This window comes from Perna viridis, chromosome 1, assembly GCF_037379345.1.
Source record: "Perna viridis isolate PV_CMFRI_1.1 ecotype Kerala chromosome 1, ASM3737934v1, whole genome shotgun sequence".
Taxonomy (NCBI): domain Eukaryota; kingdom Metazoa; phylum Mollusca; class Bivalvia; order Mytilida; family Mytilidae; genus Perna; species Perna viridis.
In genome coordinates, this window is record NC_142445.1 from 7,693,323 (window position 1) to 7,709,400 (window position 16,078).

At 32.0% G+C, this 16,078-nt stretch overlaps 1 protein-coding gene across 6 annotated transcripts in view; it reads left to right on the forward strand.

The window, feature by feature from the left end:
• The first annotated feature begins 4,701 nt into the window (after positions 1-4,701).
• Positions 4,702-16,078, forward strand: part of LOC148627063 (uncharacterized) — a 55,094-nt gene continuing 43,717 nt past the window's right edge. For 3 of the 6 annotated variants that reach the window (XM_088566663.1, XM_088566698.1, XM_088566705.1), the window contains exon 1: positions 11,962-12,335. In XM_088566663.1, the coding sequence (XP_088422789.1) occupies positions 12,311-12,335 (25 nt within the window). In that variant the 5' untranslated portion in view covers positions 11,962-12,310. Of the gene's footprint in view, positions 4,840-11,957; positions 12,336-16,078 lie in introns of those variants that run through there. The other 3 variants (XM_088566680.1, XM_088566671.1, XM_088566688.1) reach the window with 3 other exon arrangements.

Below are 16,078 nucleotides of genomic sequence, written 5' to 3' on the forward strand. Positions count from 1 at the left end.
TTTTTTCCATTTCATCATCATTTTATCATCCCTTTCATGTTCATCGCCTGAATATAGCTGAAATATTGCTGCTCGGGCGTTAAACTCCAATAATCAATCAATCAATGTAGTATTTTAATACTAGTATAAAATTTACGTCAAATAACAATGATATTATTTGCAGCTTTATCAGCAGGAACAAAAACAAATTCCTTGCTGAGTTCTTTCAATTCGTATTTTATTCGGGAAATACGATTTGGATGTTGTTTATTAAGAGTAAATATTTCTCGGTTAGGCGATTTAAAAAAAATCTATTGAATAATACAACATTTGAGATGTATTTGCAATGCAATAAGTTGTAGAGCTGAGTTGGAGTTGAAGAGTAGGATGTGGCTAAATATGGTATCTAGGCGTACTATATAGAGTCGTGTCGACTGTGCAATATGGGTCAGTCATCGAAAGGTTGGATTCACAGCAATTACTATTGTATATGCTAGTTAAATATTTTATTTTTTTTGGTCACATATTTTATCAGTATAATATACAACAAATAAAAGAATATATACAAACAAGATGAACTGCCCAGGCTTAGAATAGACTTATAAGACACGTAAAGACTATATATATATATATAGATACACTCGATGTCATCACATTTATCTTCACGAACTCGGTATTTATTTTGGGTATGATAAGGGGGACAACTCAAAGGATGAAGAAGGAGTTGAATATTTCCTCAATCATTAGCGATAACATTTGACAATCGCCATATAAATATCCAGCTAAAAAAATATTAAAAACGTTGTTCGAGTATCCAGTGGTCCGCACCTGATGGCATCTGCTTACAAAAATACGGAGCTTTCAATATGGATGTCCATAAGAATACACTCAAGTTTAGAGCGCAGGAGATATCGTTAATGTAGACTTAAGTAAAACAAGGCAGATAAGACACGATCAGAAAATCAGCAAGAAAAAAGACATCGACGAAAGTTAATGGTTATGCCATTTTTTTTGGATTAATCTTCCTGAACCATGATGACTCATCTGATTGCTTTGGTGAGGATCTATTTAGTAAATGATATGCCTAATGACAAGTATAAACTTTCGCTGATCAATATCATGAAATATTATGTTGATGACAATGTCATATTTCCACCTTCTGTATGGGATGAAACTCCAAAAGAAACACGCCGAACAAACAATGCATCCGTTGCATTCTATCGGCATTACAACGGCCAATTTTACTCGTCACATCCATTTATTTGTTATATTTGCCAGATAATGAAGCTCCAAACCATAACCCACATACGAACACCGCTGCAGCCTGGAGCAGACATATTTCCGAAAAAGAGAAATCTTCACAAGTACATGTATATGGCAACGGTGAATAATTCATGTTAGTGATGTAATACAAGTTCCAGCCCTTTATTGGAATAACTCATGTGTTTTACTCTATTGATATAATATGAGTGTCCGTCCACACTTCCTTACATAGAGCGGTACTCATATATTATCCATTAATTACACCTCCTACACCACTTATTGAAAAATTCACAGTTTGTATTGCATATTTCCATTGATCACCTATCTTAGATTTTGACCCAAAACAATTTAGAGGTCAAAAGGTGCATGATTTTATTCCATGGGGGAATAGAGTAATTTTTCTAAATAGGACCAGATAACTTCAAAAGCAAGGTCTGATTGATCGATATACTGATTTCACAGACTGCATGGGACGTTAATATAAGGAGTATGTCAATGAGGAAACATCCCAACCGGGATGACAAATGTCAGCTCAAGACCGCGATACCCATGAGTCTTCAATGAACGACAAGGAAACCCTTATATTATACTATTATAATATTATACACCGGTACAGCGAAATAGTTGAATCTATATACTCCGGCAGCTAGTTAAAACAAAACCATCCACCTTTTTAAAAACTGGCCACAGTGAAAGAGTAATCAAGGGAATCAAGGTTATAGCGGTAATCAAAAGAATGTAATTCAGGGGCAAAGACCAGAGATGGAAAACAGACATACACAACAAAGAACATAAAGTAACTAAAATCATACATACAAAGTAACAAAAGCAAATGAGCAACTCGGACTCCACTAAAAACTGGGAGCATGGACCAGGTGCACCGGTAGGGTAAGCGTCCTCTGCTTTTCTAGAAACACCCGCTGAGTTGCTCGTAAAAAGTCGAGTCCGGGGTAGACAAACGAGGAAAGGAAAACTATAACCCGTTGAATAAATCAGCTTTCAAGGTGCAGATGGATATACCATAACGATCCACGAGTTCATGATGACGACCATAAAACTTCTGTAGTGATGACTTCAATCTTGTAGCAACATAACCCTGTTCCAGAAGCCTATTTGTTAGAGTTCTAGCGCGATACAAAAAGTCTGCGTAGTTTCGGCAAGCTCTGGCATAACGTATGAGTTGTGCTATGAACACTCCATAAGCAGGTGCTGAAGGGATGTTGCCACAGCTGAAAGGAAAGTTGACAATCTTGGATGAAAAGTCATCACGTTTGTCGTAAAGTTTGGTCAATAGTTTTCCTTTACCATCGATTTCTAAGTGTAGGTCAAGATATGAGGCTGACTTCACAGTGTCTGTAGTATCCTTTATCTCAAGTTCTTTGGTGTAGATGCGATGTATCAAATCCCCGAAATAAAGATTGTTTAAAGATAATACGCCATCCATATAGCGGAAACTGAGATTAAAGGATCTAGCTAAACGATATTCATTCTTTCGGATCAGATCAGCTATAAAGTCAGCCTCATAAGAATGAAGGAAATGGTCAGCAAGTAAAGGAGCACAATTTGTTCCCATTGGAACGCCGACCGTTTGTTAAAAAGTACGTCCACCACACTGGACAAATATGTTGTCGATTGAAAATTCCAGCATTTTGTAAACATCTTCCTCTGTATATTTGGAATATGATTTGGAATTATTTCTTACAAAGTATGAGCAATCTATATATAAGAACTATATATTTGTATAATGTTTTTAAGTCGGGATTTTAACTGAGTATGGGAAATAGAAGTATACAGTGTTGAAAAATCATAGGTTTTAATGCTATTATATTCAGATAATAGTCTTGAACTGATTGTATCCAAAAGATCTTTGGAATTTTTCAGGATCCACATTGAATCAATACCACTACGGGAGTAACAAGTATCGTGGTAGGACAGTAGACCCTCTTTGACAGTTGTGAGTATAGAAGTTAAAAGTTTTGAAAGAGGTTTGGTGGTACAACTTGAAGATCCGGCTATGAAACGTTGTTTGTATGGATTTTTGTGGAGTTTAGGAACCCAGTACATAGACGGTAAATCACAATCATCGTCCTTGGTAGAGGGACCAAAAGAGGATAGCACAGATTTATGGTTTTCCACAATCTCTTGTTTGGAGAGTGTGGTAGCAGTATAGGTCTTATCACTGTTATTATTTTCTACGTCTAACTCTGATAATAAACATTGGATGTAAAACGTTTTGCAGACAAAAAAATGTTGTTTTGGTCTTTGTCTGCTGGTACGATAATCTATTTGTCATGTATAGTAGACAATGTTTTTGTTACATGATGTTAATGGAAAAAATATTACTCGATTAAGTATACATAAAAACGATGATTTTATTAGTACTGTATACTATACAAATCCATCCTAGAAATCAGTTAAAAAATGTCTGAGTCCCTTGTTCAAACAGAAATCAGGAAACAGATTACACGTTACACAAATTCACAAATAAAGGACCAAGTACCAGCAGTGAACTGACATGCCAGCTCCAGTCCAGTAAAAATCTACGAAAAGTTATGTTTTCTCATGCGGGGTTACGAACCACGGTACATCATAAGTTATACAATAAGGACACAACAAATTTTATGTCCAAAATATTTTTACCTATTTCATATCAGAAATGCATTCATTCTCAAAGTTGAATGTTGGCTTTGCATTAACTGCAATGATTAAAGAAAAAATGAATTACATAGAAAGCATTGGAATTTATAAGGAAAAAATGGAGATAACTGTTTAATTTGAGCAGAATTTGGTTGCTTTGTTAGGGAACATCAAAATCAAAAGCCATCCATTGTCAATTCGAAACGAAATTATACATTTCGACTTTCATTTGGATATCACGTGCGATGAAATTTGCCTTGTGCCACTCGTTCCTGTCATATCAAATAGGATCTGCCTGATTTTTACATGGACAGCCCCTCATAAATCATTGCTAAGTATTCCTTACGAACAGGGGCGTAGCTAGGCCTGTTTTAGTTGTACGCAAAATTACGGCGAGGGGTCTTGGGGTTGGGGGGGGTCGCGGAAAAGTACAACATTTCCGGAATTGATGGTTTTGATATCGCGAATTACTTTATGGTGTATATTGGAGTATCATTATATATTAAAAAGGATTTGTCATTGCATAAAACCTTTATTTCATCTTTAAAATGTGTGTTTTTATTTTTGTTACTTTTTCCGAAAGTACGCAACTGCGTTTTGCGTATAGGCAGCTACGCCCCTGCTCACGAATAAGACTATTCAGTGGTTTAGTCAACTTATTTGGTGCTTTGTGAAAAATATTGCCATAAAATATAGGTTGGGAGTCACCCGCACGTGTTTCAAATCGTTTACAAGAACATTTGTATTCTTAATTTTGTGAATTAGTAGAATATTTACGGTAATTCCGTTGCTCCTTTGATACCCGCCTCGTTATCACTTAGCGTAATCACGTGATTTGTTAAAATGGCGATACACATGGATTACAACAAAACGTTACCTTTGATTATTTATTTATTGTAAACTATTGAGGATTTAGCTGTTCATATTATATATTTAATGTTTAAACGAAATGATACTGAGGTAGGTATATTTAAATAACGATGACATTTTCACCCGTCCAATTTTACCTGTTCTACCTGTGTGCAAATCAATTTGCAATTTTTTTTAATGCATTTATCAGTTTATCACGTCTTTTCAACAAATATCTGTGAATTCCTAAGTGTCTTGTTATTAAATTGAGGATATTTCGAGTTTTTTTTTTTTAAATTTTTTCCTGGTATACATGAATTGCCAGGTAAAATTAATTAATAATATGTTTTTGGGTTCTCGTATCATAAAAAAATCAGGTTGTTTTAGAAAATGACGTCTCATCCTAAGAACAGTTAAATACTGATATCAGGTATATGTAGGTTGCAATTGTATTATGATAAATTCTTAATATTGAATTTATTTGGCTGCAAACAGAAATATTTGACCAAAATTTAATATACAATTACATGCACATTGTAGAGTTGAATTTAAAAAAAATGATAATCAGTTTAAGAAAGCAAGGGATAAATACAGAAGTGACTAAAAAGTGAAGAATGAAAAATTTAGAATCTACCACATAAAAATGTAAGATTTGTGGGAAGTTTTGGTTGGAATACTATTCACTTTAAAACATTATTTTGTACCCATACAGCATGTATAATACATGTATATCAGAATTTGCTTAACACAGGTGGACAGTATGCATGTTGTCTAAAATCCTTTAGGAATTAAAATTCAGGTACATGTATGGAATGCCATAAAACTGTACCTTTAAAAAATGTGAAATACATGTACTGTACATATGTATTATAAATAGTAAATAATTTCCATGAATTCTCAGAAACCAGTGTGCAAAATGAACACTCTCTTATGTACATGTACACATCAAAATACATATCCAATGTACACACAAAAACGACAAAATGTTTAGACAGCTGTGAAGTACATTATGTAATGATTTAAAAAAAAAAAAGTTTAAAAATCCATTTTATCCTACAAGAATTTTTATCTGAATATTTTTTACCTTTAATAACAGTTGATGTGTAAAAATGTTCAATCAAATTACATATATATAGCAGCAACAACTCTGCATGACGTGTTAGACATGTGGTTAGAATTCATTGCAATGATTTTTACCTTAATGTTTAATCCACACAAAATGTTGAATCATAATACAAAATGCAAAGCGATGTGGTGAAATTGAAATAGGGATTGTGAGGATATTTACGATCTTGTTATGACGGTCTCCATTGAATGCAATCGATTTCCTTCAATTGTTGTCACATATAACTTACTGTAGGAAAACTTTTTGTATAAAAGGTTAAGGACAAAATGAAACTAAAATGTATGTTAAGCTGTTTACTGTCAAACAGAATGCTGTCTTTTGTTGAAGCACAGCTTCAGGTTCTAATGATTATTGTTTATTGTTTACTCCATTCCTGATAAACACAGGATACATGTACATGCATGAGTAAATGCATGTATACATATTCGTGAATTCATTTTTTCATTTAATATGCATTTACTCATGGGAAGAACACTGGTATTGTATTTTTTATTTTATTGTATAAAATCATTATCTAAACAAAGTGTTATCCCCATGAATAGCAGTATACGTTTGTAAGTACATTTTGTAGCTAGTACTAGCACTTGTAGCAGAAAAGATGGTAGTTTTACACATCAATGTTCCTACTGTTGGTACTCATTGTCTCTGGTATCTGCTTTACTTATCTATGTAAAATCAATTTGATATACAATTGTAGGACTAAGGAGCTCTAAAAATTGTACTTGACTGAGTTCTCACAGTGCTCTAAGAATTTGTAGTTCCTTCAACAGGAAAGTGATGCATAAGAATTTAATTTCCCGCAGTGGAAATGCAAACTTTCCTTGTCTAAAATTCTCTTAGGGTAATGGGAATTCTAGAGCTCTATATCATGAATATGACCTACATAATGTGACATTTGTAAATTGATTTTGCTGAGAGTATTTCATTGAGATAGGAAATAAATAGAAATTCATTGCACATACATGAAGTATGCATGTACATGTATGTGTTTATACAATAAAGATTCGCCATTTAGTGGATATGGATATGACATGTACTGTACTTACAGTATACATTTTGTTCATGTATGAGTTATATGTGTGAAGTAGTAGAGGTTGAAGTCTTTGTAGGTAGACAAACGTATTTGAGTCAGGATCGAAAGTTAAGCTGTTTCACATCTTGTTAAATAAGAAAATGAACATATTACATGTAGTTGAATTTTAAAAAATCAAATATTTCTTTTCATTTCAAAAGTAAAATATCCACAGAATGAGATTGGCTTTCTCTTACATGTACAATGTATTACACCTGTCTCATATTAGCTCCACAGGCACCTCTTGTAACATGCATGTACTGGTATTGACTTAAGTTACCAGTAGTCATGGTCATGCCCTAATATGCATTTGTTGTATTTACATGTACAAAATGTAACAGTTGTCACTGTTAAAAAAATTCTCATTATTATGAAGTTTTTAAACTACATTCTTGTTTATGTACTTTTCATTAGGCATTACATTAAATGGGCAGTTTATTTGTGTAAAGACTGCAAACATTTAAATATTTTATAAAGTGGAGACTAGAACTTTTTTTATCCATATTTAATTTACTGTAATTTTCATTTTGAATTGTTAAATTATTTTACAGAGTCTGTAAAAGTGATTTTTCATGAAATTGTATTTTAAGTTCAGGATGTTGTGATCTGTCCAGATATTTTACAATAACTTTTAAAAAAATTTTCTTTGATTTATATAATTTTGTGATACAATCAATATTTGTCTTCATGGGAAGAACCCAGTTTTGATTTTTAATGTTTGTTTCCAGAATTGTCTTTCAGATTTATTGGGCTTTAAACTGTAAAAAGAGTGGAGCAGACATAACATGATTAAGTGTAACTGATTGTTCAAATTTGATCTTAGGCTTCTTATGTTAATATTGATGGAACAAGTAAATTTTGTACATGCATGTATTTACAAACATACATGTAGGATTTTCGTTTGTGTTGGAAGTTATCCAGTGTATTACTTTCAAAACAGATGGAAAAGACTCTTAAGACTGATAAATAAGCAACAAACATTTACATTTCTTTTTTTTATTATACTTGAAATTTAAAGGTTAGCTTTTTTGCTTAATAATTCCATAGAGATTTAAAATCCAATTCAATTATATGAAAGATTTTTGTTGACACAAGTTTACATTGTACAATGATGAACAACACTGTATTATTGTGAACTCTAAATAAATATTTGAACATTGGTAACAAAAGCTGTGTTGTACACTGCACTTTAAAAAAAGTTTGTAGTTCTTAAAATGTCATACCTTGGTCTTAAATCAAATATTTTACAGAGATCTGTTTTCTTAAAGTGTATTGTAAAATGATAGGCTCACAGAAAGGTAATTACTTCATACAACTCTATGGTAGTAACACTCAAGGATAGACAGATCACAAATTTGGGTTTAGTTAAATAAATTCCTGATAATGATTAAAAAGAGAACTGTGTTATTTTGAGTATTTGTAAATGGTAGGAATAAGTTCTGTGTGTGTAAATCTTTGTGGCAAACTAGGTCAGGAATGTTTTTGTCACATTTCTGTTTTTGGCAAATAAGAACACAATTTTCACAGTTATTGAACTTTAAGTATGAAAGGGGGACTGGCACTTCACTTGCTGTACCATACATTAAGCTGTTGATTAAAAAGAAATACATCCCATGTTCACAGTTTTTCTGGCAAAAGTGGACTGGTTTATAGATAAGGTTTCATTCATCAGTCAGCAAGTCCAATATTAAGTGTCAATTAATTTTGGAAGTGATTTTGATATAATTAGTTAATCATAATACTATTGAAAACAGTTTTACAGAACTGACCTTCGACTTAGTTCTTTTGGATGAATTTTTTGTATTACTTGTAGTGAACAATTATATTGGCTACTACATGTATTAATCAAACTAATTTCTACATGTAATTTGATGTGTAGATTAAAACGTACAAGGCATACATAGATTTTCCTGGGGAAAGGACCCAAGGCCTATGCCATTGGTGAAAAGAGTTTGAAAAATGTGACTTTGGGAAATAATCTTTCAATCTAATAAAAATTGGACCTATCAATTGTTCCATTCAGACACCTACATATATGTACTTTCAGTGACTGAATGGAACAATTTTAATTATATTGATAATCTGTTTACATCAGGGCAAGGATTTTTATGCAGTATTTGAAAAATATTTTCTAAGTATAATACTTAATGAGCACTGCAAAATTCTATTAGGTAACCTTAACTGCTTGACAGACTGCAGATAAGCTTTTTGTACATCTTAAAAATATCCGTTTTAATCAATGTGCAAATCTTCAGATGATGATTCAAGTCACAATTGGGAAATTTGGAGCATATTTCTCTGTGGGAAGGGGACTGAAATTCTGAAAAAAAAACAAGGCAAATCACAGGCATATAATGTAATAAATTTTGGTAGACTGGAACTTGATTTTTACTTGGAAGTCATGTGGCTTCTTAGTCTTATAACCATCTGATGTTGATTAAAATGACCTCTGGTTGATAACCGCCTTAAAAGTACTTCCACCCCGAAAGAAATCTGGCGGATGAATATGAAAATGTATCAAATTAATGATTCCGTATCAATACATTGCCCGTTTTTACAATATACGACTGAAAGTGTATTTTCATAATTGATTGCCAAAGAAAAATTCAAATACATGTACATGTATAGAAGTTTTAACTTTATTTTATTTTAAAAATGTTAAAACGTTAAACATTTAAACCTAATAGGTTGTAAAGTTTACACTTGGAGAAACAAAATAAAAACAAAACGAAACTAAACAAAATATAATAAAACAAAATTGTGTGGATGTGTGGTTTTACTAGAGGTGAAAGTGCTGATCCCGTTGTAAATAATTAGTCTTTTTAGAAATACAGAAAGAGCAAATTACCATCAGCGGATTATAAAGTTTTTAAAATACATTTACTTATAAATATCTCATGACTTCTGAGGTTCAAAGCTTTTGGCGCTTTGATTTTCATTGCATACATTGAGAATTGGGAATTACTATTGCATGTACTGAAAAAAATTCTCAAAAAAGATCTTGGCTCCTTTTTGATAGGAATAATTTCAAAATTTGGTTTGTAATTTCACTTAAACAAGTTTATATTGAAGGCAATTTTGAAAACTATCAAAATTTTCAGAAAGTAAATTATAGTTAAAATTTCCATCTTGTATAAGAGGACACCATCAATTAAAATAACCTTATTGCTTATGAAATGGTAGTTTCAAGTGCCCTACAACTGATCAACACCATTTACAAATGAAGAGCACTTCACAAAAGAAGAGCATTTTGCCAGGCCTGCAGTCTGTTGTTAAAGGTTAACACCATGTGGATCTGTGAATCTACTTCTATTTTCTACTCTGTTTTTTACCCACAGTTCATCCAATATTTTAAATACCACTTGACCTGCTGTGTCAGTAAATATTTCCTCAATGAATAAATTGGTTTATCTTCTATTAAAGTGTATGATTGTTGACATTTGCAGTGACAGGTTTTGACAGCCCAGTTTACTAAGCCACAACTGTTCAGATTGTCCTGTTGTGCTCATTCTTAGGCCTTACAGAAGCTTGATGCTCATTCCTTACATATACACATAGGCCTTACAAAAATTTGATTCTCATTCATAACACATACACATAGGCCTTACAGAAACAGAAACTGGACGCTTGTTCTAGTGACATATATGTTGGGTTCTCAGAAGCTTGGTGCTCATTCCTTCTATGTACATGTAGGCCATTCAAAGCTTGTTGATTGCCATCTAGACTGCTTCTAACTATGTAGATGTATATTCTTTAGCAAAAAAAAAGACATTCTTGTGATAAGTGATTATTTATAGATTCATTGCTGTTACAAAATGGCAACATTGTTGTACTCCAGTGAATTAATTATTACCAACTTTTAATAACTTCTTCAACCATCAAAAACCTAAGAAAACTTGTATTATCATTGTACAATGTACTAAAAATTGTAATTTCTGACAGTCAAGTTTGAAATGAAAAAAAAAAAAACAGAAGTTCATGTAAATCCTGCGGTCAATGTCATTTGGAATCGGAGGTTGCCTCTTCAAATCTGTTGGCTTTTATAAAATACAGTTTGTATATGTACATGTACATATTTTTTGTGGACTTCCTACGTTAATACCATAAATAAGTCTTCAGTGATCAGATAATACCATCACTGAAACTGTTCATTTGATTTTAAGTGTATCACCATTTTTGCCAAGAGGGTACCTGGTTTGAGTAAATCAGGTGTTGATGTTTTATGGGGGGTCAGTATGCAGAAAACACATTACCATTTTTAGTTTATTAATATCACAGATTCAAGGCTTTTTAATTAAAGACTAGAGGAAGTTGTTGGTGAGGTCATATATACTTCAGCATCCGACTTTCAAAGTGAAAAAAGCCATCCTTATAGTTAATCCAACTCAAACTGCATTCTCTAGTACAAAGCATTCTGTTAAAGAAAAGATTTAATACCCAAAAAGGGACAGACAGGGTCACTATTTTCCAACAACTGTTGAGCATACAAATCAATAGAATGTAAAGTAGGATGACAGTCCTGGGGGTATCTGAAAAAGTAAAAATGTTTGTCATTCTTAGTGTATTAAAAAACCAAATACCTATCTTGTATTTTCATATCCTTCAAAAATGTTTGCTATGTGGCACTTAGAATGTAGATATACATGTAGGTAGAATGTATAGTTATTCAATAGGAGCATTATATTGACATGACTTCCACCATTGAAACCAATATCCATGCAAATTTACATTTAAAAACATAATTCTTTTAACCATCAATCATACTTAGATCTTTGTAATTGAAAAAAGGTTAGACTCACTCATGTATTTCAAATTCAGTTCAATGTAATGGAGTAATGTGGAGTAGTTTACAGTGGGTAGTGCCTGCCAACTCAACCATTCCATGTAGAGAGTCCGCCCCAATAAACCTTACCATTATTTCATATTGACGTTCTTTATGGGTAATAGCTCAAATATTATGTCGATAAATATCAATAACCTTAGATGGACAAAAACTTTAAGATTAAAGTCCCGATTAAATAATTTGCTTTGTGAAAGGCCAGCAGGAGATCAGGCATGTTAGGTCGATAAATTGTGGATTTTTAACAGGGTTCGTGGACATTGGATTAACGCAGCAGCTAACTTGTGAATCTTATAAAAAGATAATACTTGTTTTGTGGGATTTATAATCTCAGTGTGTTGTTGGTTCTTATGAAGTTTTATGAGAAATAATATAAACTTGAGTTAATACTTTAGATAGGACTTGACTTGTCCATAAGGGGGAATAAATATACACAAAAGTTTCATAGTGCAAAGGACACGTGAAGTGAGAGTATGGATCTGTGCATCTTTTTAATATGGATTTAAAAATGCAATTTATAGTGATTTAGTTGTGGACTATAAAAATGGGTAGACGAAGATCAATTGCAGGTATTTAAATATGTATCAATCTTTTTCCCAATTCTATGAAATAGAACACATTTCATTAATTTTCGCCAAGACAGATTTAATCTATTAAAAAAAAGTCTTTCGACAGAATAAATGTGAGTGATTATTAGTATAATGATGCTCAGTGTTAATACATATACATGTACATGTATAAGATTCTGACTGAATAATTTCCTTATTTATTACAATAAGTTTAGTACTAAATATTTAAAAGTATGAATATACTGGTTCGTAAGAAAAACAGTTAACTCAAACCTATGAAGTAGGAAGATCTATTTTGTGTTATTCCTATAGCAAGTTCTTACAACATTGTATTGAATTGGACACAACTTAAGGAAAAGAAATATGACAGTAAATAGTACTGAGCTTTAATTACTCGTATACATATACATGTATTTTTTTCTTATTAACACTTTAATATTATCTTCAGCAAAATTATGAGAGCAAAGATTTATGGGTTTGACTAATATTTCCAAATATTCATTTTTTTGTTACTTCAACTTATTCATTAAATAAAGCAATTTTTTTGTTACTGGTTATGGCCTCTGCACTGTAGAATTAAAGAATATGGTAAATTAATCTCAGAATATTACATTACCATAGCTTTATTCAGTTTCACAAGGCTGATGATATTATGTAGACACACCATGTCTGTGGTCAATGCATGTATTATAAATCTTCACTAATATAGATATAGGATGTGCAAGATGATCTAAGAAAAGTTGAAAACTGGTGTAGAAATAACTGTATGTTTATCAATCCTAATAAAACTAAGTGTATGATTATTGGAACAAGACAAAAACTGTCAAATGTTGATATACCCTCCTTAATAGTTAATGATAAAGCTTTAAAATTTTCTTCATGTGAAAAACTACTTAGTGTAAAAATTGATGATACTCTAAGCTGGAAATGTCATGTTGATCATATATGCTCTAATATTCCATCAGGATTGTATCTCCTAGCAAAGATTAAGAAATATCTGAACATTGAAATGAGAAAAACTTTCTATAATGGGTACATTCTTCCAATTCTTGACTACTGTTGTATTGTATGGAGTGGCTGTGGCTCTGAAGGATTAGACAAAATTCTTAAACTCCAAAAACGGGCTGTCCGCCTCATTCTAGATGCTGAACCCTTTTCTCCATCAGAACCCTTGTTCAAAAAATTAGGAATCATGAAAGTAGAAACAAGGATTAAAATTATCACAAATACCTGTTAATCTATAAATCTCTGCATGGGGAAGCACCAAGCTACATATCAGAAAAGTTTAACTATGTTTCAAGAAACAAACCTTATTCACTAAGAAATGCTGAACAAGGAAATTTGATAATCCCAAAAATTAAAACTGAACTTTTCAGACATTCATTCATACATTCTGGGTCTGTCTTGTGGAATAAGTTACCCAAACATTTACATAATCAAGCCACTGACAACTCATTCAAAATCAATCTAAAGAAGTACCTTAACACTTTTGAAAGAGTATCTTAAAAGAGAAAATTGTTGCTGCTTACGCTTTAAATGCTCTATATTGTATTATCTTAAAGTGATTTGGTATTGTCAAATCAGCTTTTGTTTTTGTGCTGTGTTGTTTATTTTTAATTTCTAGTAGATATAGTTTTTGTGTGTGAGGGCCTCAGGGAAGATTAGCTTGAAAACTAACTGTGTAACCCTCTTGAAATAAAGATTTTATTATTATTATTATTATTATACATTGTTTGGATAAGTCTATAAAATATACAGGTTCTTTCATACTGTGAGTACTATGTCCTGCTTGAAAAACTTGAAAATATGTCCAAAAACTGACTAGTTTTTCAATCTTTATTGATCATCTTGAAATCCATTTCAAGTTCTACAGCTCCATAATGTCACACACAAATGACAACAAATTTATTACATTTTAAAAGTAAACATAATAAAACATTGTATGTAAGTCATAATTTCATAGTAACAATGTTTTGCATGTAAGTTTTACCACTTAACATACTGAGGGTGGACCTAGAATAATTCTTTCCATCTACTGGTCCCCAGATACCAAGAACATGTCTGTCATCTCTTATCATATAAAGTGTCAAATGTAAATATATTATGACAAATATTCATCTTGTTTTAATATTGCCATTTCCAATTAATATGTCTGAAGTATGATGGGTCCGTGATATGTACGGGTTTTGCTATCTGTAAAGAAGACAATTTAGTGGACTTAGGTTTTAAGGCAACATGGACATGCTGTACACTGCATACCGTGTAGATTCCTCACATCAAAATCTAAGTTTCTGTACATAAGCACTAAATGTTGATAAAAGCAAATGACATTATTATCTTGGATTATAGGTACATATGAATCATTATGGTACAAATCAATATATTAAATGTTTAGCTCATGAACATTTTAAAAAGGTGCCCAGTTACACATATTGTGTTTCATAATAAAACTGTAATGTATTACATGTAGCTTACTACCAGGGAATGGTTCAGTTGAACTATCAATCAGAAATGAGGGTTTTTTGTGTGGAACTCCTATAGTAAAGTACAGAAAGGTACGTAAACGTACTTCATGCTGGGACTAAGTGTCATATAAACCAAAATACTCATGCTGGGACTAAGTGTCATATAAGTTTTACATTCCCATAGTGATCTGGGTGAGGGATAACCTTGTGTTTAACCATTATGCTGGTGATTTATGGAGAACAGCTTACATTACAAAAATACATTTAAATTGGAGGGATAGAAACTTGGGTAATGATAGGACTGTAATGGGGCATTATCAATGTGTTTTTAGTGTGGTGTCATGTTTCTGTCTGGGATCAGTTTAGGCTGTTACCAAATTTTATATGATGTAAGTTTTATTTATTCCTCCATTTAAAATTTCCCTGTTTAAATTTTGCATTTTTCATTTAAATTGCAACTACAATATAATGTTATAATGTTATCAGTTTTGCCTAATTTAAGCAGATGTCTTACCTAAGATATGACATATTTCTTATTTAAACTGGAACTTAACCACTTATGGAAAAATTACTGCAAGTATAACTTACCCTCTAATTGAAATTTGAGAGCTCATTTTTCATTGTTAAGACAAATTTTACCAAAAGGTCCTGGACATCTTTATTTTTTATTCATTAGCACCTTTATTGTTTGTAAGGCACCATCGGTACTGTCTATTCTTTCTATTCTCCTGTGACTGTAATGACACCAAAATATAAGTTACGATACCTGTTTCAGTCGACCTATATTTAATATCTTCCATTTATGAATGACACAAATCCATTCCTACAAAGAGCTAATACAGGTTTCAATAACATTGGATTTTATCTTAGTAATAAATTCCTGGCTCAAGCCAATTTGTCATCAGAGCAGTTTAACTCTGGTTATTTGTTCATAAGCTTTGGAAAGATGCCTTGTATAGAATGAATGAAAAGCTGATATACTTTATGTCCAGGTTTTAAAAGTTATAGTTGAATATCTTTTGGAAGTCACGTACTGACTCAAAGAAACTTGATGATACATTTCCTTGATGGAATGAGCTTGAGTAGCTGATTTACAGATTTTATGGAAATATAAATCTACGGTCTCACATGCACAAACATTTCTTTAATATGGTAACTTTGGTCAGAATTTGTTGAAAAAAAAATGTTTATTAGCTGGAAGTAGTATTTTTCTGAAGTTTTTTAATATTCTTGTGGGGATTCCTTTAAAAAAATATTGCAAAAGTGTTTTTTGTGACC